Below are 25,683 nucleotides of genomic sequence, written 5' to 3' on the forward strand. Positions count from 1 at the left end.
GTTCTTGTTCTTGCAAGTAGATAAGACACCATTATGAAGCCAAGGGAAACGTGGGCCCCTCAATTTCAAACAATAAGGGTGAGCTATGCCCGGGATTGTCATGCTGCAATGTCGCTAATTTGACACTGAAAATGAGATGCGTTTCTGATCTCTGCAATCAAGACTTTTGGTCAAACGGGGGATTGAATAAACATCTTTATATAAACTCATGGATCTCTTACCATCTGGAGCTTCGCAAAGACGTTTTTTTTTTTACATCAACTCCAAGACAAACTCCAACTTGCCAATGTCTGAGAAAGCTGCTAAATCGCTAGAGCAAGTTCACTCGACTTCGGAACCGCTTGAAGTCTCGCCAACCCAGGACGGCAAGAGACACTACGTCTACCACGAAGATGAGCGGAAGGAGCGATTCAGCCAGGGAAGCAAAGCCATTGCCATTTTGAGCGTGGTGTGCGCGGGAGCGGCATTGGTCAGCGACGGATACTCCAACAACGTCATGACCATGCTCAACAAGGTCTACGCCTTCAAGTACCCCAAGGCCTACACGGGAGACATGTCGGCTTCGGTGTCCAACGCCTCATTAGTCGGTACCATCTTGGGCCAGTTTTTCGTGGGCTTCTGCTGCGATTTGCTCTCGAGAAGATTTTGCATTATAGTGGGCACGGTGTTGATTGTGTTGGGCTTCTTCTTGAGCGCCGTGGCCCATGGAAAGACTACCCAGGGCATGTTTTGGATGATTGTCGTGTTTCGCGGTGTCACTGGTTTCGGCGTGGGTGCCGAATACCCATCGTCGAGTTTGACTGCTAGTGAAGCCGCCAATGAGAAGATCAAGAGAAGATCGCGCGCATTCATCCTTGCAACTAACTTGCCTCTAAGCTTTGGCGGTCCTTTCGCCTCAATTGTGTTTCTTATCGTCAACAAGATCACCAAGTCCCATCTTAATGCCTTGTGGAGAACCATGTTTGCCTTGGGCTGCTTCTGGCCGTTGATTATTTTCTATTTCAGAATCAAGATGACCGACTCGGTCTTGTTTAAGAAGTCGGCAGTAAGGAGACCCACGCCCAGATTCTACTGGTTATCGTTGAAATACTATGGGCTCCGCTTGCTCGGTACTTGTCTTTGTTGGTTCATGTACGATTTCGTGGCATTTTCACTGGGCATTTACTCGTCGACAATCATTTCTGCCGTGGTCAAGAATGGAGGCAAGGGAATGGCCCATCAAGCTTATCTCGAAGTGTTGGCCGAGTGGCAACTTTTAGTCGGTGCCTTGGCCCTTCCTGGTGTTTTCCTTGGGGCATTGGTGATTGACAAGCTTGGCAGGAAATACACAATGTTGATTGGATTCACGGGCTACATCGTGATTGGATTGATTGTTGGGTGCGCTTTCGGTCCTATCAAGCGGAAAACAGCTGCTTTCATCGTTTTGTACGGCTTGATGGCCAGCTCGGGTAACTTTGGTCCCGGTAATTGCTTGGGGTTGGTGTCCTCGGAGTCGTTTGCCACGCCTATTCGTGGAACATTTTACGGTATTTCCGCCGTCATTGGGAAAGTGGGTGCAGTCTGTGGCACAAAGGCGTTCCAAAAAGTGTTGAAAATCGGAACCAATTCGCAATCTGGTGTGAGATGGGTCTTTATCATCGCGGCCTGTATTGGAGCCGCCGGTGTGATTTTGACATTTTTGTTGATTCCAAATATCAGAGCAGACGATCTTTTGCAAGAAGATATCAAATTCAAGAACTATCTCAGAAATAATGACTATCACGGACAAATTGGATTGACTGTTGAAGACGACGAACAGGATTTACACTCGGACGAAACTGAAACCGACGGTGATGGTGAGATTCAAAAATTGCACATGTAGCGTAAACAAATTTAGTAATAGAAACAAATAATATTTTTTCAGTACCAAAATGACCTCTAAAGACGTAGCTTTCAACTATGAGCTAGAAGTAGAAAGAAGCCATAATCCGTTCCTATGTCTTTATAAACGGGTGTTTTATCTGGCGGTGTTGACTGGATGCAAAAAAAAAAAAATCAAAACTCCAGTTCTCACATCACTGATGATTTGCATCCCGAAAAATTCAGATGAGCATCTCGTGTTTAACCACAATACCCCAATTTTTTTTTTGCTTTAGGAATCTAATCTTCATGCAAACACATCTGGATCCACACTCTCCCGAGCCTACAAAAGCACCGTCAATCGCCGGCCCACCGAGCCATACCGAAATTGAGCGACGCAGAGAACAAAGACAACGTGAAGTAGTTCCCGAGGGGTTATCGCGTCGACAGTGGAAGAAACAATTGAAGCAACAGCAATGGGAGGAAACCAAAGATGAGTACCGGGCATCGATGCGGGAGAAAAAAAAGCTCCAAAGGGCACGAAAAAGAGAGCGGATGCAAAGTGATCAAGAGTACAGGGACCAACTACCAAAAATACCAAAGACTCAAACTCCCACACACGTCAAAGTCATTATCGATTGCGAGTTTGATGATTTGATGACCTTGAAAGAAGTGATATCGATGTCAAACCAGATACGATCCAGCTACTCAACGATGAGGCATTGTCAATACAACATACCAATCCAAGTTGTCTCGTTCAACAAGCGGCTCAAGGAAAGATACGACACCGTTCTTCTGGATCACAAGGCATGGAAGGGGATCGATTTTACTAGCGAGTCGTTGGCGGAAATGATCACACTGGAGAACAAGGACCAGTTTGTGTATTTGACAGCCGATACCGAGGAAGAAGTGCACGAGCTCGTGCCGTCGCAGACGTATATTATTGGAGGAATAGTCGATAAGAACCGGCACAAGAACCTTTGTGTGGAGAAAGCACGACTGTTGGGGTTGAAAGTGGCGAGGTTGCCCATTGGCAAGTATATCAAGATCAACAGTCGCGAAGTCTTGGTGACGTCTCACGTGTACGAAATTTGCTGTCGGTGGTTTGAAACGAGGGACTGGGGCGCTGCTTTCAACAAGGTTTTGCCTCCACGGAAAATCGTCAAGAACACGGAGGGTGAAGATCGCGATGTCGAGCAGGGGAAGGTACCAGAAGAAGAGGGTAATAGTGAAAAAGATCCTTGAAATCATTTTGCAAAGACAATTTCTTTTTTGGACTCAATGATTTCACGATAGCACATAAAAAGCTGTGGAGAAAACGCATCCGTTTGTTAAACTTGTGACTTTCTAAAGCAAGCTCTACATTGAGCTCTCATTTTTTACCTAACAGTTAAAATGCCGATACCATCAATACAGGAGGTGAGTCATCTATATATATATATACAATACAGTATTTGCGCAAACTTGACTTTTGGTTGTTGGGAAGTTCTTTAAAATGGGGAAAATGCCACCGTGACACACACCTGAGCTTGCCAAATTTTGTAAACCGATTGCGTCGTCATTGTCCTCATGTTCTCTCTGAGGTCTTTCCCTCTTTCTCAAAACCACCATCTGGCAGGCTACAACAATGGAATCATTCTGAAATTTGATTTCACGTGTTATGTGTGTGAATGGCGGCTCAACATTAAAGAAAAAGAAAGAGTTCACATCAAGTTGAAGGCATTACCGTTGACTGGTTTGAGGCAATTTGGAAAACCAAACTGTTGTACCTCAGTTGAGGAAATTTAACAAACTGATAAACGGGGCTCGTTTTCTCCCCCGTAATTTTCGAGCCGCGGTTTCATTTATCACATCAACACACACACCCACCCAAATACTTTCTTGCAACGAGCTTGACACCAGCATGGCCGACTTTAAAACATTAACTGACAAGCTCATTGTCTCCTACGCGAAGTCAGAACTATCCAAGGCGCACAAAACTGCCGAGAATGTCAACTACATCCAAGACGTTGCTCGGGTCCCGCTCATCAACTCGATCCATTCCAGCGTCGACTACTTGCGCCCCCACAAGGACAGCGCGAGGATCGACATCGCCTTGGACAAGATTGATTTGGCAAAGATATACGCAAACGTGGACAAACTCGAAAAGGACAGCAACAGGGACCCTGCTTTGAGATACGATGATCTTGTGGTGAAGGAGCTCTTGCGATATTTCAAACACGATTTTTTCAAATGGGTCAATGTGCCCGAATGTCCATGTGGCTCGGATAGAGTTGTGTCGACAGGGGCCATGCGCCACCCGCCAGGCCGCCCCAATCCTGATCAAATATCCATCATTGAGATGTACAAGTGCCAAAACTGTAGCAGGGATATCCAATTTCCAAGGATCAACAATGCTGTCTCCTTGCTTGACAGCAGGCGGGGGCGATGTGGCGAATGGGTCAATGCGTTTCTACTTCTTTTGGAGGCGTTGATAGGAGAGGGGAAAGACCGGGTGCGATATGTGTGGAATCCAGAAGACCACGTCTGGTGCGAGTACTATTCGCTGGGATTAAAGAAGTGGGTGCATTTGGACCCATGCGAGGCTGTCTTTGATGAGCCCCGCTTGTATTGCGAAAACTGGGGCAAGAAAATGTCATTTGTGTTTGGGTTCAATGACAACACGGTTGTTGATTTGAGTGATAAATACATAACAAAGGAAAAGAAAATATTGACTGCGCTTGACCCCAAGCCAGTAGCCAGTACCGTTGCATGGTTGAATGCAAAGAAATTGGTGCTGTTTTACCAACAAGCTCGAGCTCAGGGCGCAAGTAAGGAGGAGCTGCTACGTCAAGTTTACCATGAAGTCATCGTTCCTCGCAACCGGGAACTTTTGGTGGAAAACAAAGCTTCAGCGGCAACGGCAACTTCGACTAGGTCTGATATACCTCAGGGAAGGCAGACTGGCTCTGCCGAATGGACAAAGGCTCGTGGCGAAAGTGGATAGAATTCAAAAAAAGAAAATGCATATATTAGACCAACCTTTCAACTTCTCTTGAAGATGGGGTACTCTTTCCGTGTCATCTGCAAGCGAGCAAGCAGTAAAACAACCATGACTGATTTTTTAACCATACACCTTCCCGCAAGTTAAGGTCCCTTGGCCCAGTTGGTTAAGGCGTGGTGCTAATAACGCCAAGATCAGCAGTTCGATCCTGCTAGGGACCACTTTTTTTTTGGACTTTTTTTTTCCTGCGTTACAAGTAATTTTCAACCTCTTTTTGACTGATAATGATGATAATAATACAAGGAGTTTATAATACTTTATTACGTTCTCTTAATACCCCCCTGTGGTTGGACTATTTGGGCCAAAATGGCCGGAGGGAATAAGGCTGGTTTAGTTTTTGCGACCGCTGGATCTAAACTGTCTCCAATAAAAGATGGGGGGTGGGGGTTCCACTGGTCAAACTCAAATCCAAGCTTGCAGCACTTTCAGAAGCAACTGACTGACTTGGTCCAAGCAACCTCACCTTTTTTGAGCCTCTTCTCTTCATGTTGGATTAAAAAGATTTTGGCATCGGATGGATGTTCCTGTTCTTTCGTTCCTTGCAGATGTGTGATGTTTGTGAATTTTGGTTGCCAAAATAAAGTAAATGTTTTACAACCAAACCATGATCAAATAAAAGTAATGGTTTTACAACCAGCTATTCTTTAGAGCACAGACCTCACACCCTCCACCCACTTCCTCCATCTGGCTTGCTTTACATCCTCACTTCCTTCCGCAATCTGCTCACCCCATGGTGAGATACCTCTGGGTGTTTTTTTTTGCTTTTTTGTGAATTAGTTGGTTATGCTTGCGAAATTTAGGAACCTCCAGCAACACAATCAACGTACAAAGTCCTCCACACGCAGCAGCAGCAGCAAAAAAGCATCATCATTTGACGACCCGAAGAACCCCTTTTCAGATGACTTTTTGATTGAAAGTGCGAAGAAGAAAAAGAAAAAGCCTTCGAAACAGAACAACTTGACGCGATTTTTCAAAAAGGGATTCAGAAGGTTGTGGCCGTTTCGTGCAGGGTCTAAACAGGTTGCAGGTACTCGAGCTGAAACGGCACCCGAGAGGGAAACTTTGCTCGATTATGATAATGTCCCGCCGGCGGGACATGTCACTACAAGGTTGGCTATGCCCGTGTTCCCACACCACTGTTTAGCTGACGCCAGAGACGAAGGGTACCGAGTCAACCAACGCTGCTTTTGCCTATTCTCGGCATGTTCCCATAGGTCTTCAATAAACTCCCTATTTGATGCCAACAACTCAATGGAGGGTACTGGGATCACAACCACCGAGTCTGTAGTTTAGTTTCAAAGAAAAACAATCCGCTTCCCACTAGGATTGTATAGATAGAAAGGCACAGACGCGTGTAGATATGTACATATAAGTGTATATTCTGATTGCAAAATGAAAAAAAAAAAAAGATAAATATCGAATCCTAATCGCACAAGAGATAACTCCACCAGGCCATCAGTCACATCCTAATGAGCAGCACTTGAAACATACCCGATTCAAAACTCTAGTAACTTATATATGAATATTTCTTTGACCCACCAGATATGTCTGCAAAGCTCCCCTTCAATGGTCTCAAATTCTGCTGCACTGGCGTGGAGGCTAGGACGAGGAAGGAAATCATGAAAAGTATCAAAGCGTTGGGAGGGATCCAATACGATGACCTAATGACAGACGTACAGTATCTAATCGTTGGTAACAGAAACACCCCAAAGTACAAGTTTTGCGTCAAAAAGAGACTAGACATTGTGTTCTTAGCAGAGGACGCCGTGTTGCGAATATACGAAAAGTGGCTCATGGGCGAGGAGCAGTCGAGCCTACAGCTTGAGCATTATAGACTACCTGTTTTCAGTGGGATCAGTGCATGCATATCTCGAACGGACATATCACGAACTCAACTCAACCGGCTTTTTGGTCAGTCCAGTTGCCGCGGCAAGAGTGTAGGCACCACTGACTATTTCAGCCACGAGAACTTGTCCAAATTGGTGACCGACAACGGAGGCAATGCCAAGGAGTCATTGCTGAATGATCACGGATGCATGATCAGCAGCGATCCGCGAGGGACGCGGTACAACAAGGCCTTGGAGTGGAAGATTCCCGTGGTGCATCCAATATGGGTTTTCGATAGCATACTTCGAGGCGCCGCGTTGGATCTCGCCGACTATGGTTTGAGCCAAGACTCCAAGGATAATAATGTATACGACACGGGATGCGAGGTGTGGGTGGAAATCAGGGCGAAGCACGCTGCTGCTGCTGCTGCTGCTGCTGCTGTCGCCGCTTCTTCTTCTTCTTCTTCTTCACAGCCACTGCTAACCCGACCACGACGAACGCTTGTAACGCCGGAAAGCGAGGACTTGACCAAGGGCGATGTCCCTAGATTGCTGAAGGAAAGCAACAGAGACATGTGGAACTCGGTCATGGACCACACCAACAAAGCACCCCAGACAAATGACGCAAACAACAAAAACAACAATAACAACAACAACAGCAACAACAACAACTTGTGGGATGAAGAAAGCGCAAGCGACAACGAAGAGGACGAAATAGTCAAGGAAAACCATCCAGAGGAAATGGCAAAAAAGAATACGTCATTTTTGGGATTCAATTTCCTCTTGGTGGGCTTCAACTCGAGGGAGTCTGACTTGTTAAAGGCTGGAATTGAAGGGTTTCTGGGAGAAATAACCAGGGACGAGAGAGATTGCTTGATCAGCCACATCATCATTCCTGCTCGCAATGGCAGCCAAGCATCCACTCTTTTGAAAAAATTGCCGTCTGATGTCAAGCTGAGAATCACGAATGGCGACATTAAAGTAGTCACCGAATTTTTCATAGAACGGTGCATCTACTACAAGAAAGTCATTTTGGACAGTTGGGGGCAGCCAATAAAGGGCCTCATCCCTTCAACGAGAAAATTCCAGGTGTGCACATCGGGTTTCACGGGCATCGAACTTCTACACGTTGAAAAGTTGATCCGATTCATCAACTTTGAATACTGCGAGACGCTTTCAAGCCAACGGGACCTTCTTATACTCAACGTCAACTTGTTCAAGGACACATTTGCCAAGAATTTACCAAAGCTCTATGACTACAAGCACAACGATGTGCTAAATTGTCCCGTCTACCAATCGGGCCAATCTTCGGTGTCGTCCCTTTCAGCGAAAAACAAGATTGACGCGTCAAAGAAATGGAGCATCCCAATTGTATCAATTGCGTTCTTGTGGGAGATGTTGGAAATATCAAAGTACAAGCCGACGTTGATGATGCCCGACATATCCAACCCGAGATGGTGCGTGTACTTTCCAATAAACTACTCGCGACCAAAGTCGTTGTTGGAATACATCAAGAGCATGAGCGGGAACCACAAAAGCACAAACAGCGAAGCTTTGCCGCATGGCGGTGGAGCTGGCGACAATGAGGAGGTGCGACTACCATCCCCGAGGAAATTGACGCCCAGGAAAAAGTACGGCAGGATCGTGGGCCGGTCCCCTCAGTCGATGAAATTGGCCCCAAGCAGAGAAAATAGCTGTATCAGCATGATAGCATCGGTCAACGGCGCTGAGAACGGACCGGAAATAGAGTTTGACTTGACAAAAGATGATGAAGACGTCTCGCAGCAAGTACGATACGAAGATGCAGAATCTGTGGTTAACCAAGAACGGCTCTTGGAGAAGTTGCAAAAACGGCAGCAAAGTGCGGTTGCAAAAGAAGCTAGTGGTAGCTCCAAGAAAAGAAAAACGCGCTCGAGTTAATAGCCCTCGGATAACAAACATGCACGTGAAAAATTATCACCGTAAACTGAAAGCCCGCAAAGACTCTCAACAGCAATACCCTTGAGCACCCACCCTTCCCCCCCTTCTAGAATCAAAACCGGGGAGAATTCAAAGTGAACTGGAAGCATTCGTGATTGACACACACACACTCTATGCTCTCTGTTGGGCCTGTAATCTCACAAGTAGAAAGCTCACCTCTGTGTGTGTGCTTTTTTTTCTTCAGCCTCGTTCGATGCGGCAAAATTTTTCGTTTTTTTTTCCCTTTTGTCGCGTGTCGCACAATCGCTGAATGTCGCACTCACTATCTCCCTCTCCCGCCCACCCTTCGTTAGGCTCTCTCTATTTCCAACTAAATCACTCACTCTCTACCTCTCACACCACTCACACACTCCCCCATCAACATTAAAAATTTTTCCAGTTCTCAATTTCTTCATCTCCTCTTCTTTTCGTCCTCTTTTTTTGATTCTTTTCCTTTTTTTTTTTTTTACTTCTTCTTCTCTAGTATTCAATACATTTCAGTAAAAATGGGTAAAGAAAAGACTCACGTTAACGTCGTTGTCATTGGTCACGTCGATTCTGGTAAATCGACCACCACCGGTCACTTGATCTACAAGTGTGGTGGTATCGACAAGAGAACCATTGAAAAGTTCGAAAAGGAAGCTGCTGAATTGGGTAAAGGTTCCTTCAAATACGCTTGGGTTTTGGACAAGTTGAAGGCCGAGAGAGAAAGAGGTATCACCATCGATATCGCTTTGTGGAAGTTCGAGACTCCAAAATACCACGTTACCGTTATTGATGCTCCAGGTCACAGAGATTTCATCAAGAATATGATTACTGGTACTTCCCAAGCTGACTGTGCTATTTTGATCATTGCTGGTGGTACCGGTGAGTTTGAAGCTGGTATCTCCAAGGATGGTCAAACCAGAGAACACGCTTTGTTGGCTTACACCTTGGGTGTCAAGCAGTTGATTGTTGCCGTCAACAAGATGGACTCTGTCAAGTGGGACAAGAACAGATTTGAGGAAATTATCAAGGAGACCTCGAACTTCGTCAAGAAGGTTGGTTACAACCCAAAGAGTGTGCCATTTGTTCCAATCTCTGGTTGGAACGGTGACAATATGATTGAGCCATCCGCCAACTGTCCATGGTACAAGGGTTGGGAAAAGGAAACCAAGGCTGGTAAGTCCACCGGTAAGACTTTGTTGGAGGCCATTGACGCCATTGAGCCACCACAGAGACCAACCGACAAGCCATTGAGATTGCCATTGCAAGATGTCTACAAGATTGGTGGTATCGGAACTGTGCCAGTTGGTAGAGTTGAAACCGGTATCATCAAGGCTGGTATGGTTGTCACTTTTGCCCCAGCTGGTGTCACCACTGAAGTCAAGTCCGTCGAAATGCACCACGAACAATTGGTTGAAGGTGTCCCAGGTGACAATGTTGGTTTCAACGTGAAGAATGTTTCCGTTAAGGAAATCAGAAGAGGTAACGTTTGTGGTGACTCCAAGAACGACCCACCAAAGGGTTGCGACTCCTTCAATGCTCAAGTCATTGTCTTGAACCACCCAGGTCAAATCTCTGCTGGTTACTCTCCAGTCTTGGACTGTCACACTGCTCACATTGCTTGTAAATTCGACACCTTGATTGAAAAGATTGACAGAAGAACCGGTAAGAAGTTGGAAGACGAGCCAAAATTCATCAAGTCTGGTGACGCTGCTATCGTCAAGATGGTCCCAACCAAGCCAATGTGTGTTGAGGCCTTCACCGACTACCCACCATTGGGAAGATTCGCTGTTAGAGACATGAGACAAACCGTTGCTGTTGGTGTCATCAAGTCTGTTGAGAAATCCGACAAGGCTGGTAAGATCACCAAGGCCGGTGCTAAAGCTGCTGCTAAGAAGTAAGCAAGCAAACTTAGCAAGCGGAACTTAGAAAAAAAGAATTAAATATCTGAGTAGAGATACGGTCAAGATAATTTGGGTTTTTTTTTTCTTTGATGTGTAGTCAATATATAAAGCAGTTTTAAACCTTTTTTTTTTTTATGGCGACGTCCTGCTTCCTCTCACTGAAAAAAAAAAATAAGAAGAAATGATTATTGCGTGGCTTGGATTCAACGCCGCCTAATAATTTTCATCTACCTTGACACGGCTCGAGAAGAGCGGTATCATGTAAAAGAAGAGGATCTTAAGCGAGGCATGTCAAAAATACATACATATCCAATGGGTTCTTAATCTCTATCCAAATTTCTTCTCAAAACTAAACTATTCTATACTATATTTCCTTAGCTGAGCTTTTCTTCATAATAAAAGAAATGGGAAATTTAATCTCAAACGACTTGTGCTGTGCAATTTTTTGCAAGACCGGGTCAAAGTCAAGATCAGTGACGATTGCAGGATCATAGTGGTGGTAATCGTTCAATGCATCCTTCACTGCCTTTTTATCATTCTCTCCCACTTCTTCGATATGCTTTTGCAACGCAGCAGCAGACATCCACGACTGCGTGGATTTTACTTGTACGTCATCACCATCATCATCATCATCATCTTTATCATCTTTATCATCTTTGTCATTCTTATCATCGTTTTCAATGCCCGTCTCTTTCTGGGTCAAGAGCGAGCCATCTCCGCCGCACAAACACTCGAGCAAGTCGTGGGTATTTGATTTGGTCAGTGAGTCCACGTCGAACAAGTTTTTCAAATCTTCTTGCTCAAACACATCAGTCTTGGACGATTGGTCATTGTCCAAGAATTTAGACGACAATTTGTTCTTCATCAACTGCCGTTGGAAAATCTTTTCGTCGATACATCCGGCGGTGAATAGCCTGTAAATGAAACATGGCTTTGTTTGGCCGTCCCGGTGGATACGCGACATGGACTGGAGGTCAGTGGACGGGTTCCAGTCATTGTCAAATAGTATTAGACGCGACGCGCCCACTAGATTTATGCCCATTCCGCCAGATTTCGACGATAGTAAAAAGACATTGATGTGTTGGCTCTTGTTGAACTCGGTAACGAGTTTGTTTCTCGTGTTTTTGGGCGTGGACCCGTCCAACCTCGTGTGCAGCAAATGAAGCTTCCTCAACACCACTTCGAGCATATCCAAAGTCTTGGTGTAGTTTGAAATCAACACGATTTTCTCCCGTTGAGCAACCATTTCCAAGAGCAAGGGGATTAATGCGTTGATCTTACCGGAGCTTGTGGAAAGTTTGAGGCTGCTATCGGTGATTTTATGGTAGAATTCATCGGAGCTCAAAAGTGAGGGCGAGTTGCATATCTTTTTAAACACATTGATCAACGCTAGTGAGACCAGCCCTGAATCAAGCTGATGGAATTTTTCCGATTTTTTTATCTGCTGGAACAAGTCTAGTTGAAGCTGTGTCGGTGGCACAAACAACAATACATCAGTCTTTAAAGTCAAATAATTTTCCAAAATTGATTGCGTTCGCCGCAAGATAAACTTGTGGGTCATCTGTATCAATTGCTTTGACAACTCTTCTCCCCTTTTTTTAATTTCTTCATTGAAGCAATTGACATCTCTCGCTTGAGTTATGGGGTTGATGAATTTCTTTTGAAAAGTCTTGACGTCGGGGAGAACAGATGGATTGATAAACGAGATTAGCGTGTGGAATTCCTCTAGATAGTTTTGGATCGGGGTCCCCGTAAGCACAATCTTTTTCGGCACCAGTAAGCTCTTCAAAGCCATCAAGACCTTGTTTGCACTGTTTTTGAGCCTATGGCCTTCGTCGCATACCAAGAGGTCAAAATTCACCGTCAGCAACTCTTCCGAGTGCGTTAGCAATTTCTCGTAATTGATAATCAACACTTGGTACACATTCAATTTCCCAAAATTGACAATGTCGCGTTTGTCATCGCACATGGGGTTGTTCAAAGTCAAGATGTTCAACTTATTGGGCCCTAGCCATTTTTTAAACTCCTGTTTCCAGTTTGCAATCAAGGTGACGGGGCAAACTATCAACACTTTGTTGACGACGGGCTTCTTTTGCTCTGGAAAAGGGTTTTGTTTGAGGAGGGTCCATATTGTGGTGATTGTCATCAACGTCTTTCCAAGCCCCATCTCGTCGGCTAGCAAGCAACCGTGCCCTTTGAAATCGCGGAAGCCCATCACGCATTCGTACATGAAGGAGACCCCTTCTATTTGATGTGGTCTTAGTTTCGATGAAAGTAGCGGATCAACGCTGACCTCCACGTGATCCGGTTCCGATGGAGGTGGCGGCAATATAATCACGCCCTCTTTCTGTTTGTAAAATGGTTTTCTTTTCTGCGGAATGTCCTCATGATCTTTTGGAACAACTTTTTTAAAGCTCGTTGTGGGAACCTTTTGAGTTTCTTCTTCAAATTCTTCTCCAGAGTCATGGGTGAAATCTGGGTGCTCTGGTTGACTATGGTCTTTATCGACTATTTTTTCATCGAGAAATATCTCAAACATTCCAATCGGGATCACGTCCAGTAAATCTGGCGCTTGGTTGAAATTCTTTCTCGAGAGCACTTTGCCGTCGGAGTTTTTCAAAAGGATTTCGCAGCTCGGGTCATTGAATTTAATCGACGCCCGTCCGTCGCCGTCCCAGCTCTTGTTCTTTTTATTTGTTTTCCTTCTCCATTGAACGATATATTTGCCATCCGCAGGATGGCTGCCAGCTCTTGCAGTTGTTGAGTTTGACGTGCACAATTTCTTGGAATAATCGTCTCGTGCACGAGACGCGTCTGCAGCTGGAGCTCGTTTCAAATTATTTGGACGTGGTTTCGGCGGCGATTCGCCTTTCAGCAGCGGCGACAGGCCTGAGTTGGCACCATTCCTGTTTATTGGCCTCGGCGGTTTGAATGCAGCATTAGGTCTCGAGTACATTGTTGGCTGTCAAATACCTTGTTCCTGTTGTAAAAGGAATGGTGGCAGAGGTGATGGTTGGGGGGGGGGACGGAAAAATATAAATTTCATGGTTGTGTGTTTCATATGTACTATAAATCGAACCAGAGTCTAGTCTAACATACCATCAGTAAAAAGCCATATACATGTATATATACCGAGCCTGCTCCTGGACTCCATTGAAATTACTCTAACGGATCTCCAAATATATAAAAATAGCCCTGCGACAACGCTGTCATTGCACATGCAGGCAAATATGAGTAGATGCCGTACAATATGAACACCATAAACAGTAGCACGCTTATGTGAAGGATAATCGACTCTGTCTTTGTCAACATTGAAAACGGGAAATGGACATAGTACATGTTATATATGGAAGAACATGTTGTACTTGTGTGTTTATGATATTCCTTGCTTGTAGTTGGATGATGTGTCATTTTCTTGAAAACTAAAACGAGGATACTCTGTGAGGGGGGGGGGGCGAGGAAGATTTAGTTGAACGCACCAGTGCTACGAGTATGATCTGTGTATTTTTCCTTTGGATTAAATACAGGGCGGGTCTGGGTATGGGCTATGGGTTATGGGTTTTGGTTATGGGTATGGGTATCGGTATCTATGTTGTAGTTGGGAAATCGTCTAGAGGTTAATTGCATCTCCTTGAAAATAAATCACGTGCACCCAGCAGTGCACGTGACTTATTTTCGAGAATCTCATCATCTCCCACCAAATTTTTTTCTCCCGTTTTTTTTCACACCCACCTGACTTTCAACTTTTCACTCTTTTACAAGTTGATACGTTCGGGTTCATATATGTACTCTATGCCAACATGTTGGACAGTATGTTCCAATCAGTGCGTTTGCATCCAACTCAGGCTATGCATTTGCTGAAAAGAATGAAGAGGAAGAAGAGGAAGAGGTGTTTTTTTTTTTTCGACTGATGATACAAACTTAACAACAACAACGAATTTCTTCATCCGAATTATACATGAGGATTCAGTTATTTCAGAGCTTTTTAAAACTGACTTTCAAAAAAAGAAAACAAAACAACAATAATTGCTTCTTTTTTTTTTTTCCTTTTTGTTTTTGGTTGAATTATAGCTGGGAAACCAAGGGAACTCTATACTAACTTTTATGATTAGATGCTGGAAATTGGATATATTGCATACAGTTGAACAAATTTGTCCATATTTGGGTTCATCCGTTGAAGGCAGGTGGGCCAAGTTTCCCATTCTGATGGTCATTGCGAACCTGTACGCCTTTCTTCGCTGAAATTGAGCATTTTCAGCTTTTTGAAAGTCGTCTTTTCCCTAGGACAGATTTCGACTTGGGCTCTTTTTGACACCTAGCTCAAGACCTTTTCAAGAATTTGGAATCACGCCTTTCTTCGCTGAGATTGAGCATTTTCAGCTTCTTGAAAAGTCGTCTTCTCCCTAGGACAGATGTCGACCTGGACTCTTTTTGACACCTAGCTCGAGACCTTTTCGAGAGTTTGGAATCACGCCTTTCTTCGCTGAAATTGAGCATTTTCAGCTTTTTGAAAAGTCGTCTTCTTCCTCTTTTTGACACCTAGCTCGAGACCTTTTCGAGAGTTTGGAACTACGCCTTTCTTCGTTGAGATTGAGCATTTTCAGCTTCTTGAAAAGCCGTCTTCTCCCTAGGACAGATTTCGACTTGGGCTCTTTTTGACACCTAGCTCAAGACCTTTTCAAGAATTTGGAATTGTGTGTATAGTGACACTGTGTTCAAATGACCTTGAGCTGAATCGGGATCGGCATAGTTTTGGGGCTGCCCGCTGGACTAGTGAAGTTTCTCGACTTGTAGCATACCCCATGTAAACCACTCTACCATTTCCATCCATCGCCGCTAGAGGACAACTCATCCTTGAGGTTTGTTGTCTCTGAGTTCAATCTCAACCTCCCCAGACAGAATTTCCAGATCCTTCACGTAAAACCCAAGCCCGCTTAATAAGTTAAAAATACGTCACTTCAATCACGACGCGAGAGATACCCTCCCGTGACTACTTCCCCCAGCTACACCATGGTGTTGGTCAACCTAGAGACATACTTTTGCACGTTGGTGGTTCTCATATCCATACCAATACTAGTGCTACTACTAAGGATAATACACACCCTCCCCAGCTTACATCTCCCACCATCAATCAGAACCCAACCTCACGGCAAGCCGTTATCGCAATTGCCAGATGGGTCGCGCAGAATTGCCATATTCTTGGGCTCAGGAGGCCACACGGGGGAAATGATCAAGATGATCTCGAAACTCAGCTTGGCGCGCCTCGACCGGACCTGGATCATTTCAAATGGCGACTCGTCGTCTTTGCAGCAGGCGAAATTCATCGAGCTGCAAGTTTATCGCGCCCACCAAGGTGGCACGAACGTGATGTATAAAAGAATACCGCGTGCCAGGAACGTGGGCCAATCTTACTTTAAATCTGTTTTCACTACGGTGTACTCATTTGCTGTTAGTTCCATTACGTTGTTGTTCAATCGACCCGATATCTTGCTTTTGAACGGACCGGGAACGTGCGTCCCCATCGCGTACATCTACTTCGTTTATAAAGTGTTGGGGTTGAGTCTGACGAGGATCATCTACATTGAGAGCCTTGCGAGAGTTGACAAGTTGAGTCTTAGTGGTAGACTCATCTTGCCAATTGCTGATCGATTTATTGTTCAATGGGATCAACTTTATCAACAGTACAACAGAGCTGAATACTACGGTATATTGATCTAGGATTAGCCCCAAATGAAAAAAAAAAAATATAGAGGAATGAAATAACCTGAATGTAATATTCTTTGGGATAAAACTGTTGTTGATTGATTGGACCTTGCTCTTTCTCTCATTCTATACATTATCATCATGATAGATGAACCTCGATTTCTTGGGATCATCAGGCGCATGCAATAAATACTGCAGGTTATCAGGCGGTCTCTCATTCACCTCGTTGGTATCCAACATGCTCTGTATGCTCAACAAGATACTCTCAATCGAGCACGCGGGCGTCCAGTCTTCACCAAGCAAATTGAGACAAATGTGCCCGTTGGAGTAAATATGCGGGTGGATAGGTATCGGCGCTGTGCCAGTTGTCGCTGTTGTGGTGGTGACGAACTTAACTGAGGGCGAATCCACGGGGTAATCCTGTGTTATATAGATCGATAAGTAGTAGCTGTCGGGGTATAGATCATGGTTGCGCACGCCAATCGTGAAGATAAAGTAGGTCAAACTGTCGTCGTTGGAAACCAAGGCTATTCCGGGAAGATCGGCTTTTTGCAAGGCGCGGTATTCCTTGAGGAGTCTCTTTTGGAAGGGATGCGATGGCATGGTTTTTGGGAGGGCGTTGGTTTGAATATATTTAGTTACGCGAATGGAAGGGGAGGCGGAGAAAATGCGGTTGAGGTGATGGGGGGGGGGGGGGCGGCGACGTAGTGTTTCAGTAGTTCAAATCACACAATCATATAGTTGCTGGATGAAAATTTGCGAGTGGAAAGGAGTAACCCCCAAAAGGAAATCGTCTTGAAGTTGGAACTTGAACCTGGACTTGAGCTCGAACCTCTGAACCTCAGTGGTATAACTTTGCGGGAGGTGTTAGGTGTACAGAGAATGCACGAGCTGATCTCTCACTTCAAATCAATCTACCAAATCTACAAAAATAGGAAATGTCACGTGCGCGTGCGGCTCAGGTTTCACCAAACAGATAAACCTCACGAGTGACAACCATGATAACGATACATGGAGATATATTTCACAATTTTCACGGTTTTTTCAGTAAAATGCAAATTGTGCGTGTGTGTGTGTGTTTTATACGTGTTTATGATTTTATTCGTTTATGCAATTAAATAGTAATTCTAAATCTGCACATCTAGGCAGAGCTAAATTGGATTTTAATCTTCTTTCGACCATTGAGCACTTTCGAAGCATGCTTACCGGCTCGAACGTAATTGGAAGCAAACCCCGCCTTCATAACCTGGTACTCAACAAGACACTCTTCGCTTAATAAATAGAAAAAGATTCGTTCAGCATCGGTTTTATCGAGGGTTTTCCCTTTGCCGTGGTAAGGGTTATTGTTATGGCCCATCTTGGTGATCTTGTTATGTTTCAAGCCACGGAAGACGTCTTGGCAATGCAACACGGTGACTTTTTCGCTTTGGATCGACTTGACTAGTTTGATTATGTCCTGGGCATACTCGGTGCAGTCCTTTTCCACCACCGTGACATGGTTATAGTTTTTGCAGTTGTCGCAGTTCTTTCTACATTCGGCGGGGCTGAAGGATTCGTTGAAGTAGTGCAACACTTGCTGCCGCCGACAATCGGTGGTGTTTTCGCAATATTGAACAACCTGTCTCAATTTCGCCAAATGGTTCTCCTTGCCTTCTTCTGTGAGATTTTCGTCCCTGTGAATCAAGTTTTGAAGTGACCTGGCATCTTTATAGCAATAGTATAAAATGCATTCGGAGAAATTGCCATCACGTCCAGCACGCCCAGTTTCCTGGTAGTAGCCTTCCAAGCTTCTTGGAATGAATAGGTGAATCACAAATCGCACGTCGGCCTTGTCGATCCCCATACCAAATGCAATCGTGGCGCACACGACTTTGATCTTGCCCGTTTGCCAAAGATGCTGTGCTGCAAACCGCTCCTCCGTCGACATCCCCGCATGATAGTACCCCGTTGATAAGCCAAGCTGATTCAATTTATCCGACACGTCTTCACACGCTTGTTTACTGTGGCAAAACAAGATACCGGTGCTTTTTGGGAAGCGCCTTACAATATATTCTTTAATCTCCTCCACGTAGTCCTTCTTTTTCCACTTGATCTCGTAAAACAAGTTGGTTCTGTTGAAGCTCTGTTTGAGGAAAACCGGTGATTTCAATTTCAAATTATGAATGATATCCATACGCACTTTTTCATTAGCAGTGGCAGTCAATGCCATAACGGGGACAGCTGGATATTGCTCTTTAAAGAAACTCATACCTTTGTAATCTGGACGGAAATCGTGGCCCCACGAACTCAAGCAGTGCGCCTCGTCAATAACAACTCTGGCCAATTTGTTTTGATCGTACAACTTGCCGATGATCCTTTGGATCATGGCCGACTTGTTGGCCTTTTCCGGCGACAAGTAGACGATATCGAGCAACCCGTCGCGGAAAAGGTTCACGGTGTGTTTGTTATCCTCAGTGCTGGCTCTGGAACTGATCATACCGGCCTTGACATCCATTTTGACAAGATGCTGCACTTGGTCGTGCATCAAGGAGATAAGGGGCGAGATCACCACGGTTGTGCCTTGGCTTTTGCCGCCTTTGATCAACGCAGGTAGCTGGTAACAGAGCGATTTCCCACCTCCAGTTGGCATCAACACAAAGCAATCTTTTTTCAATATGGTGGCAACGATGGCTTCCAACTGGTTGGGCCGAAACGACTGCAATTTGAACGTGCGGTTCAAAGTGGTGTAGATTTCATCAATAAACAATTCTGAGCCTGGTGGAACAACTCGAGAACTTCTCAGTTCCTTGGCACCGTTGATGATTTGCATCAACTCATCGTCTTCATCGCTGAATTCATCCTCAGAGTCAAGATTGAGTAGTGGTGGTTGTGGTGTTGGTGGTGGTAGAGGACGGCCGCCGCTTGCTTGAGCTTCATTTTCCAGTTGTGAATGTAGAAACGTAGCAGCCTGAGCATTGAGACCAGCTGAAATGTTCATTGTCGCGGCGCCATTGGTCTTGCTGCTGTCGTGGTTGGATTCAGCAAAACGCGGTACAATCAAATCGCTCAACGCCGTGTTTTCATCGTCGTCTTCAGATTCAATTTCAATCACGTCGATTTCACGCTCCTGGTTCAACTGCGTCGAGAACTCGATGTCGTCAACGAAACCATGGTCAATGCCGCCGCCGTCGTCGCCGCCGCCGCCGTCGTCGCCGCCGCCGTCGTCGTCGTCGTCTTCTACTGCATCGTGACTTGTTTCTTGGTTAGAAGAGGACACATGAGAGCCACTCATATTAGAGCCACTCACATCGGAACCATTCGGTGGTTCCCTCTTATGCACTAGTGAGAGTGGAGGGGGACCTTCATCATCATCATCATAATTGATTCCGAATTTTCGTGCCACATCGGGGGATAGTCTAAGATCATCCAATTCGTCTTTATCAATGGGAAGAGCGTACTGCAGCTCAGCAGCAGCAGTATAATCATCATCGTCGTCGTCATCGTCGTCATCTTCGGGTTCGGCAATGGAACCGTCGTCGATGAAGCTCCCCATGTCATCGAGTAAATCTCGCTCCTGAGTAGGTGTTCTGAGCCCCTCCATTGTTTGCTCGCCAAAGTCATCCTCAATCTCTGCCAACAGATTATTGTCGTAGTTGCCGTAGTTGTCGTCTTCATTTGCTGGTGTATTGGAAACAATCTGGCGTGCCTGTGCTATTGGAGTTGGTCGTGCCGGCGGTCGAAACACGGGCACTTCGTTAGTTGACTCATCAATGTCGTCGGTGACTTCGACATTGCTTTGCGTTGTTGAGTAATTGGCGGTATTAGTGTTAGTATTAGTATTAGGGTGAGGGATTGCAGAGATTGCAGGGATTGCAGGGATAGCAGGGTTAGGATTGGGGTCGGCCCGTTTAAACTCCGGTGGCGAGGGAAGCTCGTTTGCAGGATAAGAGTCGATTAGGCTTCGCAATGTGGCTATTTGGACGTCGAGTGCTTCTACCCGCGACTGTAGAATAGCATAGTGCTCCTGTTTCTGATCTAGCGAGATGGATGTCGACTCACTGGTGACAAACTTTTCTTGCAATAGTGTGATTTTGCCTTCTTGAAGCCTGGAGAGCTCCATGTACTGCCGTAGCCTTTCATGGTCTTTCTTGTTATTTATGCCAGTTTTCGATTTTTTCGTTTGCGAGTTCGAGGCTGCTTCCAGCGCCAGACGTTTCTTTGGAGGACTAAAGTCAAACGTGAGATCAATCACATCCAACAGTGTTTGGGTGCGAGGGCCGGTTTGGAAGAACTTCGAAACCTCGTGTTGTTGCACGGGAGATTTTTTTTTCGGTTTCCTTGATGCTGATGGCTGGGACGGTGTTTCCATGTACGAGGAGATGCTGAAAGATGAGTTTATGTTGGTGGCTGACTGCTGGCTTTTGTTTGGACGCGTCGTCGTTGCCATCTCGGGCCCCATTCCTGTTCGCGTCCGCGACTCTGGTGCAACTAGGGCTCTATTGTCGTCTTTCGACATTGTAGTTACAACGCAGTCTCCAACAATCGAAACATTCTGCGTTACTTGGTTCTGGTGGTGGTAGTTGTTACAAGCCGGCCTAGTCGTAGTCAAAGGTAGAGGTTGCGATGGGTATTCCCGCAACACCGCGTCTATTAGCTGTTTCGGAGGTAGATTTGGCTTTGCTTCTTTAAACCATTCAAGATGAACGGCTAAGTTGTTACCTTTGAGCATTGAATGGATGCATGTGCCCTGGAGGAGGGGGGGGTGGAGTCCGTTCAAGAGATGCTGGTAAATATAAGAACCTGTGTGTTGTTGGTGATTTTGGTGCCTTATTTTTTTTTTTTTTTTTTTCCTGATCTTTAATTTTTCGTTTCCTCAAAAGACAACGAGGTGGGTTTTTTTTTTTTTTTTACCTCTTGATCAACAGTATAAGGGTCATAAATGGGTGTGTAATCGGCAGTATATAGGGTTGTTGCCAAAGGCAGCATTCTCTGGCTTTGTTGGATAGCCAGGCCCCTTTATCTGCTTCGAATAACCCCCCCCCTCGTCAATGGGACAATAAGGCGTTCTTTTTTTCTTTTTTCGGTACACGTTTTAGGAATTTTTCGCGTCTGCTGCGGCGGGGGTTGGCGGTAGGAAAGGTTTCCCAGGCCCCAACTCTCCAGCCGAGAAGCTCGCTTGCTCGAGGATAGTCCTCTGCGCCATCGGCTGGACAAGGGAAGGAAGGTTTAGAGGATCGAAGGTGAAGGTCCAAAGTCCAAACGTCGGGCGGGTTATATGCAGTAGGCGCGGAATTTGTTTAATTTCGATCTTGTCTAGACTCGAAGCACCATCAAACAAGGCCGAGGAGGGAGGACGAGGTTGAGGGTTTGGGGAGACTCGCCCAGGGATTCGTGGTTGGTGGAACCATGTCTCTTGGCAGCTTGTTGAGCAAGCTCCGCAGGGCTCGGGACAAGTGTGCAGTGGCCTCTTGCTTGTTTTAAGGACGTCTTGAGGGAGAAAAACAAACCTGTCTAGTGCCGAAAACTTGAAAACCTGGACTGCCCAAGTGGAAACTTCAACTTGGTGTAGTTTCCCCATTTTGTTTCTTCCCACTAAAATGAAGAAGAAAACGAAAAAATGCAACCTCTCATCCAAAATGGCAGACACTTGCAAGAGTTGTAGCTTCCGAGCCGCTTGTCGGGCTAAAGAGAGTAAACCTGCCTTACAAAAAAAGACAGTGTCTCCCAAGTGCAAGAGGAACGGAAAACAAGACCCCGTCGGAAGAAACGTAGAACTTGATATATGTGTGTGTGGGGAGGCGAAAGGAAAGAGTGAAGAGACAATAGAGAAAGGCTGGTCCCTGCAATTCGGCTCTCGCTGTTGAGGTAGGAAGAAGAGGGTTCATGGACAAGACCAAGACTTTTTTGGTTGGTGTTGTCCTTTTGCCAGAGACAACCAGGATTTGATAATTTCATCGAAATCCGAAGCTCGAAAAAGCAGCCAGTAGGCAAGCGAGAGTGTGGTAGTGACAGCAAGAGAGATCTCAATCTGGGTATTTTTCTTTTTTTTTTGGTTGAAAGAAGTCAAAAGCCGCACGTCAGAGTACAGCGATATATAATTGTTGGCCGTGCCAGTTTAGTTAGTTTGGTTAGGAGGAGTAGCAAGGAGGGTCACAGCAAGGCCCAAGCTGCGGAATCTTCTCGTGTCAAGTCTCCAAATCGTCGTATCTGTCACTGCTGCAGTAAAAAACAACCGAGGCGGGAAAATAATAAAGACAAGGATACCAAGTTATCATTCATCCATAAACGTGCAGTTTCTCCAGGGTGATTTGGTCTGTTGCACGAGAAGGGAATAAAGTGCAAGAGCCCCAAACGGGGACTCTTATTGGATGCATCAACGGTGTTGGTGGATACGGTGGGAGGCGTCTCTGTTTGTAAAGTGGTGCGTGCCGGGCTTGTCTCTACGCTGGTTGGTTTGGAATTTTAGCGACACGTCATATAACTCGGCTTTCTTGCGGCAACAGAAGGAGAGAGAGAGACAGGTCACTAGACACACGCGCACTAGATATCTCTCTTGGTGAAATCACGTTATTCGCTGGAACAGGGAAATAACCAAAAATCGGCATAGCAAAAACCGCCAAAAGTGGCACACGCGCGAGAGAGATGTCGAATCTGGTCCCCCCCTTTTCGCAACTCCTAGCAATAAAGCAGAAGACACCGCCAACGCGGATAGCTTTTGGGAGGTCCAGATACCCATCTGACTCTCTGGCTAGACCCACCACCAACTTTAAGCGAGGAGGGGAAGAGAGATTTGCCTAGCCAGAAGATAGGTAGAAGGAGAGAAAAAGAGGGTGCGCGCGACCAACTTGCCTTTTTCCATCCAGATATAGTCTTATAAAGCTTAGCATGCCAGCGCCAGCGCCAATAGCCCAAGGGGGGGGTGTCGGCTCTTGCTGGGTTGGCAGCTGGAAATACAGTCGTTTGCACTGGTTGGTGAAAACTCGGGACTCGGGACTCAAGGGAGGAGTTTTCGCCAGTTGGCCCCAAATGAGGAGTAAAAAAACAAAAAAAAAAAAAAAAAATTTTGGGGAGGGGAACCAGAATCTATTACGTAAGCCCCCCAAATAATAAGATGTTATTTCCTCTCATACTCTACATACACTATACGCCATAGATGCACTATAGATACACTATACGCTGGACACGCTGGATACGCAACTAGACTATGACTTAGAGTGGCAGATTGTACAAAGTATATATAGGAGGGAGGGACAGGACGATAGAATATTCCGAAACATATCAAAAATTTCAATTACAACGCCAGATATCTTCTTATATAACCCCCTTCTTGCCCAACCCTTGTATACTCGGGGGGAATTTTTTCCTTGACTTTGGAAATATCGAAAAGTTGCACCAACAAGGCTTTTCATCTTCATCTTCGTCACCACCACCGCCTATCCTCATCTATTTTCATTCCAAGAGCTACTTTTTTCTTTTTTTTTTTTTGTTCTTTTTTGCATACATTTGGAATATATAAAAGATTCAGCAACCACGACTGCAAGTACAACTGCAATTACATCTCCAACTGCAATTCCAACTTCAACTGCAATTCCACCAACCACTATTTAATCCTATATCCCTTTTTTTTTTGTTTTGTTTTTTTTTTTTTTGCATCTTGACTCGAAGAAGTGTGTTTCGTTTTATTTTTGTTTTTTTGGCTCCAATTTTGCTTACATTCAACCCAACCCGTTTTTTTTTTTTGGGTTAAACCATGTTTGCAAGTTCGGACTTGAGCCATAAAATCTTGCAGACGGCGTCTACCACGGACTCGTTTGCAAGGAAAAACTCCAATGACTCGAAATTCACAACCTCATCATTGTCGTCATTATCGCCCGCCAACTCGATTGTCGATTTCAAAGGCGACTTGTTACCGGATTTATGGCAAACCTCGTCTAATGAATCGTACTTGTCCGATAGCTTTGAGAACTTTACCTTGAAGCCGACTTTTCAGCCAAAGCAGCAGCAGCAGCAGCAGCAGCCACAGCACGCAAGCCACATCAAGTTTGTTCCTTCGCAGTCGCAGTCACCGTGCCAATTGCCCGCAAACAACATGCTCCATGCCCAGTTTTCTTCTCCAACTGGCGGTGCTGCTGCATCATCACCATTTGACTCGGCTAGTGTTGTGCATCTGAGAAACGAGATGCTACCAAGTGTGCACGCATTTGAACAACAGCAGCACCATCACCATCACCACCACCAAAACCACCAAAACCACAATCAGCATCTTCGTCAGCATTTGGAGCAAAGTTTTGAAGTCAACTCTCCACAACTATGGCGCCAGTCCTCACTTCATCAACCTACATTTACCCACCACTCGTCATGGAATAACGTAAACTCTGTTGTTCATGGCAATTGTTTGAACTCACCACTACTCCATCAACAATCTTTACTCGAGCCCACAAGCTTAAATATCATTTCCAACTCAAGTCATTACAACCACAACCATCACCACCACCAGCAACAACGACAATTTGCCGAAGTGGTGGACCCCTACCAAGTTTCCGAGGATATTGTTAATTCTCAACAGATTTATTTATTAGATGAAGATGTCCAACAGTTGAATAGACAAAGAGACGGGTTGTGCCATTCAAACAGCTTGCAGAATAAAGTGTTGCACCCACACCAGAGTCATGGCATTCATCCTCATCTTGCTCAACAACAACAACCACAACTACAGCAACAACAAGCACCAGCACCACCACCAGCACCAGCACCTCCACATCATAACCATCTCCATCTTCAGCCCCAGCAGCACTTTCAACAACAAAAGACAAGCCTGGTTGCAGCAAATGCCACTACCCAAGACTTTGTTGATGTCAATAGCACGATAACTTTAAAAGACATTGCAAGATTGGACCCTCCAATTTTGACTCTGAATAGTAATAAGCCTGCAGTCAACACCCAGCTCTACAAGACTGAATTGTGTGGTCCATTTATGAAGACTGGAACTTGCACTTATGGATCCAAATGCCAATTTGCTCACGGCGAAGAGGAATTGAAGCATGTCGAACGACCCCCCAAGTGGAGATCAAAGCCGTGTTCCAACTGGACCAAGTATGGCAGTTGCAGATATGGAAATAGATGTTGCTTTAAACATGGAGATTGAGATTTTTTGTGGCGTCTGGGACATTTCCACGGATTTTGATTTTGGTTTGGATATTGATTTTTGATGATGATTCTTTTTTTTTTTCATTAAACTTGGCTATTGCTGTCAGAAGTGTTGGGTTTCATTTTTGGGGGTCTCCACCCCCCCCTGGCTCAATCTCTTCATTTAATTTATTAATGGTTTTTGTTTTTCTCAAGGAGGGAAAAATTTTTGTGGGTTTATAGAACTGGTGAAAAAGTTGTTCGAAACTTCATATACAAAATAAACGTAAAATTTGCTATATTGATTGGTATGATTAAA

General features: G+C 45.1%; 12 protein-coding genes across 12 annotated transcripts; 8 read left to right on the forward strand and 4 right to left on the reverse strand. All coding sequences in view use genetic code 12, as the record gives it.

The window, feature by feature from the left end:
- Positions 1–286: 286 nt before the first annotated feature.
- On the forward strand, positions 287–1,861 carry LODBEIA_P38200 (uncharacterized protein; the record flags this gene model as incomplete). Its single annotated transcript, XM_066973973.1, has 1 exon — positions 287–1,861. The coding sequence occupies one exon, from the start codon at positions 287–289 to the stop codon at positions 1,859–1,861; it is 1,575 nt and encodes a 524-aa protein (XP_066830758.1).
- Positions 1,862–2,148: 287 nt separating this feature from the next.
- LODBEIA_P38210 (uncharacterized protein) lies at positions 2,149–3,084 on the forward strand (the record flags this gene model as incomplete). The annotated part of the gene is made up of 1 exon (XM_066973974.1): positions 2,149–3,084. One exon carries the CDS (start codon positions 2,149–2,151, stop codon positions 3,082–3,084), a length of 936 nt encoding a protein of 311 aa, XP_066830759.1.
- A 658-nt stretch (positions 3,085–3,742) lies between these two features.
- On the forward strand, positions 3,743–4,825 carry LODBEIA_P38220 (uncharacterized protein; the record flags this gene model as incomplete). The annotated part of the gene is made up of 1 exon (XM_066973975.1): positions 3,743–4,825. The coding sequence occupies one exon, from the start codon at positions 3,743–3,745 to the stop codon at positions 4,823–4,825; it is 1,083 nt and encodes a 360-aa protein (XP_066830760.1).
- An 840-nt stretch (positions 4,826–5,665) lies between these two features.
- LODBEIA_P38230 (uncharacterized protein) lies at positions 5,666–6,175 on the forward strand (the record flags this gene model as incomplete). The annotated part of the gene is made up of 1 exon (XM_066973976.1): positions 5,666–6,175. One exon carries the CDS (start codon positions 5,666–5,668, stop codon positions 6,173–6,175), a length of 510 nt encoding a protein of 169 aa, XP_066830761.1.
- A 251-nt stretch (positions 6,176–6,426) lies between these two features.
- LODBEIA_P38240 (uncharacterized protein) lies at positions 6,427–8,628 on the forward strand (the record flags this gene model as incomplete). The annotated part of the gene is made up of 1 exon (XM_066973977.1): positions 6,427–8,628. One exon carries the CDS (start codon positions 6,427–6,429, stop codon positions 8,626–8,628), a length of 2,202 nt encoding a protein of 733 aa, XP_066830762.1.
- A 545-nt stretch (positions 8,629–9,173) lies between these two features.
- LODBEIA_P38250 (translation elongation factor EF-1 alpha) lies at positions 9,174–10,553 on the forward strand (the record flags this gene model as incomplete). The annotated part of the gene is made up of 1 exon (XM_066973978.1): positions 9,174–10,553. One exon carries the CDS (start codon positions 9,174–9,176, stop codon positions 10,551–10,553), a length of 1,380 nt encoding a protein of 459 aa, XP_066830763.1.
- A 367-nt stretch (positions 10,554–10,920) lies between these two features.
- Positions 10,921–13,512, reverse strand: LODBEIA_P38260 (uncharacterized protein; the record flags this gene model as incomplete). The annotated part of the gene is made up of 1 exon (XM_066973979.1): positions 10,921–13,512. One exon carries the CDS (start codon positions 13,510–13,512, stop codon positions 10,921–10,923), a length of 2,592 nt encoding a protein of 863 aa, XP_066830764.1.
- A 203-nt stretch (positions 13,513–13,715) lies between these two features.
- LODBEIA_P38270 (uncharacterized protein) lies at positions 13,716–13,967 on the reverse strand (the record flags this gene model as incomplete). Its single annotated transcript, XM_066973980.1, has 1 exon — positions 13,716–13,967. The coding sequence occupies one exon, from the start codon at positions 13,965–13,967 to the stop codon at positions 13,716–13,718; it is 252 nt and encodes an 83-aa protein (XP_066830765.1).
- Positions 13,968–15,566: 1,599 nt separating this feature from the next.
- On the forward strand, positions 15,567–16,274 carry LODBEIA_P38280 (uncharacterized protein; the record flags this gene model as incomplete). Its single annotated transcript, XM_066973981.1, has 1 exon — positions 15,567–16,274. The coding sequence occupies one exon, from the start codon at positions 15,567–15,569 to the stop codon at positions 16,272–16,274; it is 708 nt and encodes a 235-aa protein (XP_066830766.1).
- A 111-nt stretch (positions 16,275–16,385) lies between these two features.
- Positions 16,386–16,862, reverse strand: LODBEIA_P38290 (uncharacterized protein; the record flags this gene model as incomplete). The annotated part of the gene is made up of 1 exon (XM_066973982.1): positions 16,386–16,862. The coding sequence occupies one exon, from the start codon at positions 16,860–16,862 to the stop codon at positions 16,386–16,388; it is 477 nt and encodes a 158-aa protein (XP_066830767.1).
- Positions 16,863–17,400: 538 nt separating this feature from the next.
- LODBEIA_P38300 (uncharacterized protein) lies at positions 17,401–20,967 on the reverse strand (the record flags this gene model as incomplete). Its single annotated transcript, XM_066973984.1, has 1 exon — positions 17,401–20,967. One exon carries the CDS (start codon positions 20,965–20,967, stop codon positions 17,401–17,403), a length of 3,567 nt encoding a protein of 1,188 aa, XP_066830768.1.
- Positions 20,968–23,988: 3,021 nt separating this feature from the next.
- Positions 23,989–25,383, forward strand: LODBEIA_P38310 (uncharacterized protein; the record flags this gene model as incomplete). The annotated part of the gene is made up of 1 exon (XM_066973985.1): positions 23,989–25,383. The coding sequence occupies one exon, from the start codon at positions 23,989–23,991 to the stop codon at positions 25,381–25,383; it is 1,395 nt and encodes a 464-aa protein (XP_066830769.1).
- Positions 25,384–25,683: the final 300 nt, after the last annotated feature.

This window comes from Lodderomyces beijingensis (genome assembly GCF_963989305.1).
Source record: "Lodderomyces beijingensis strain CBS 14171 genome assembly, chromosome: 4".
Classification (NCBI taxonomy): Eukaryota; Fungi; Ascomycota; class Pichiomycetes; order Serinales; family Debaryomycetaceae; genus Lodderomyces; species Lodderomyces beijingensis.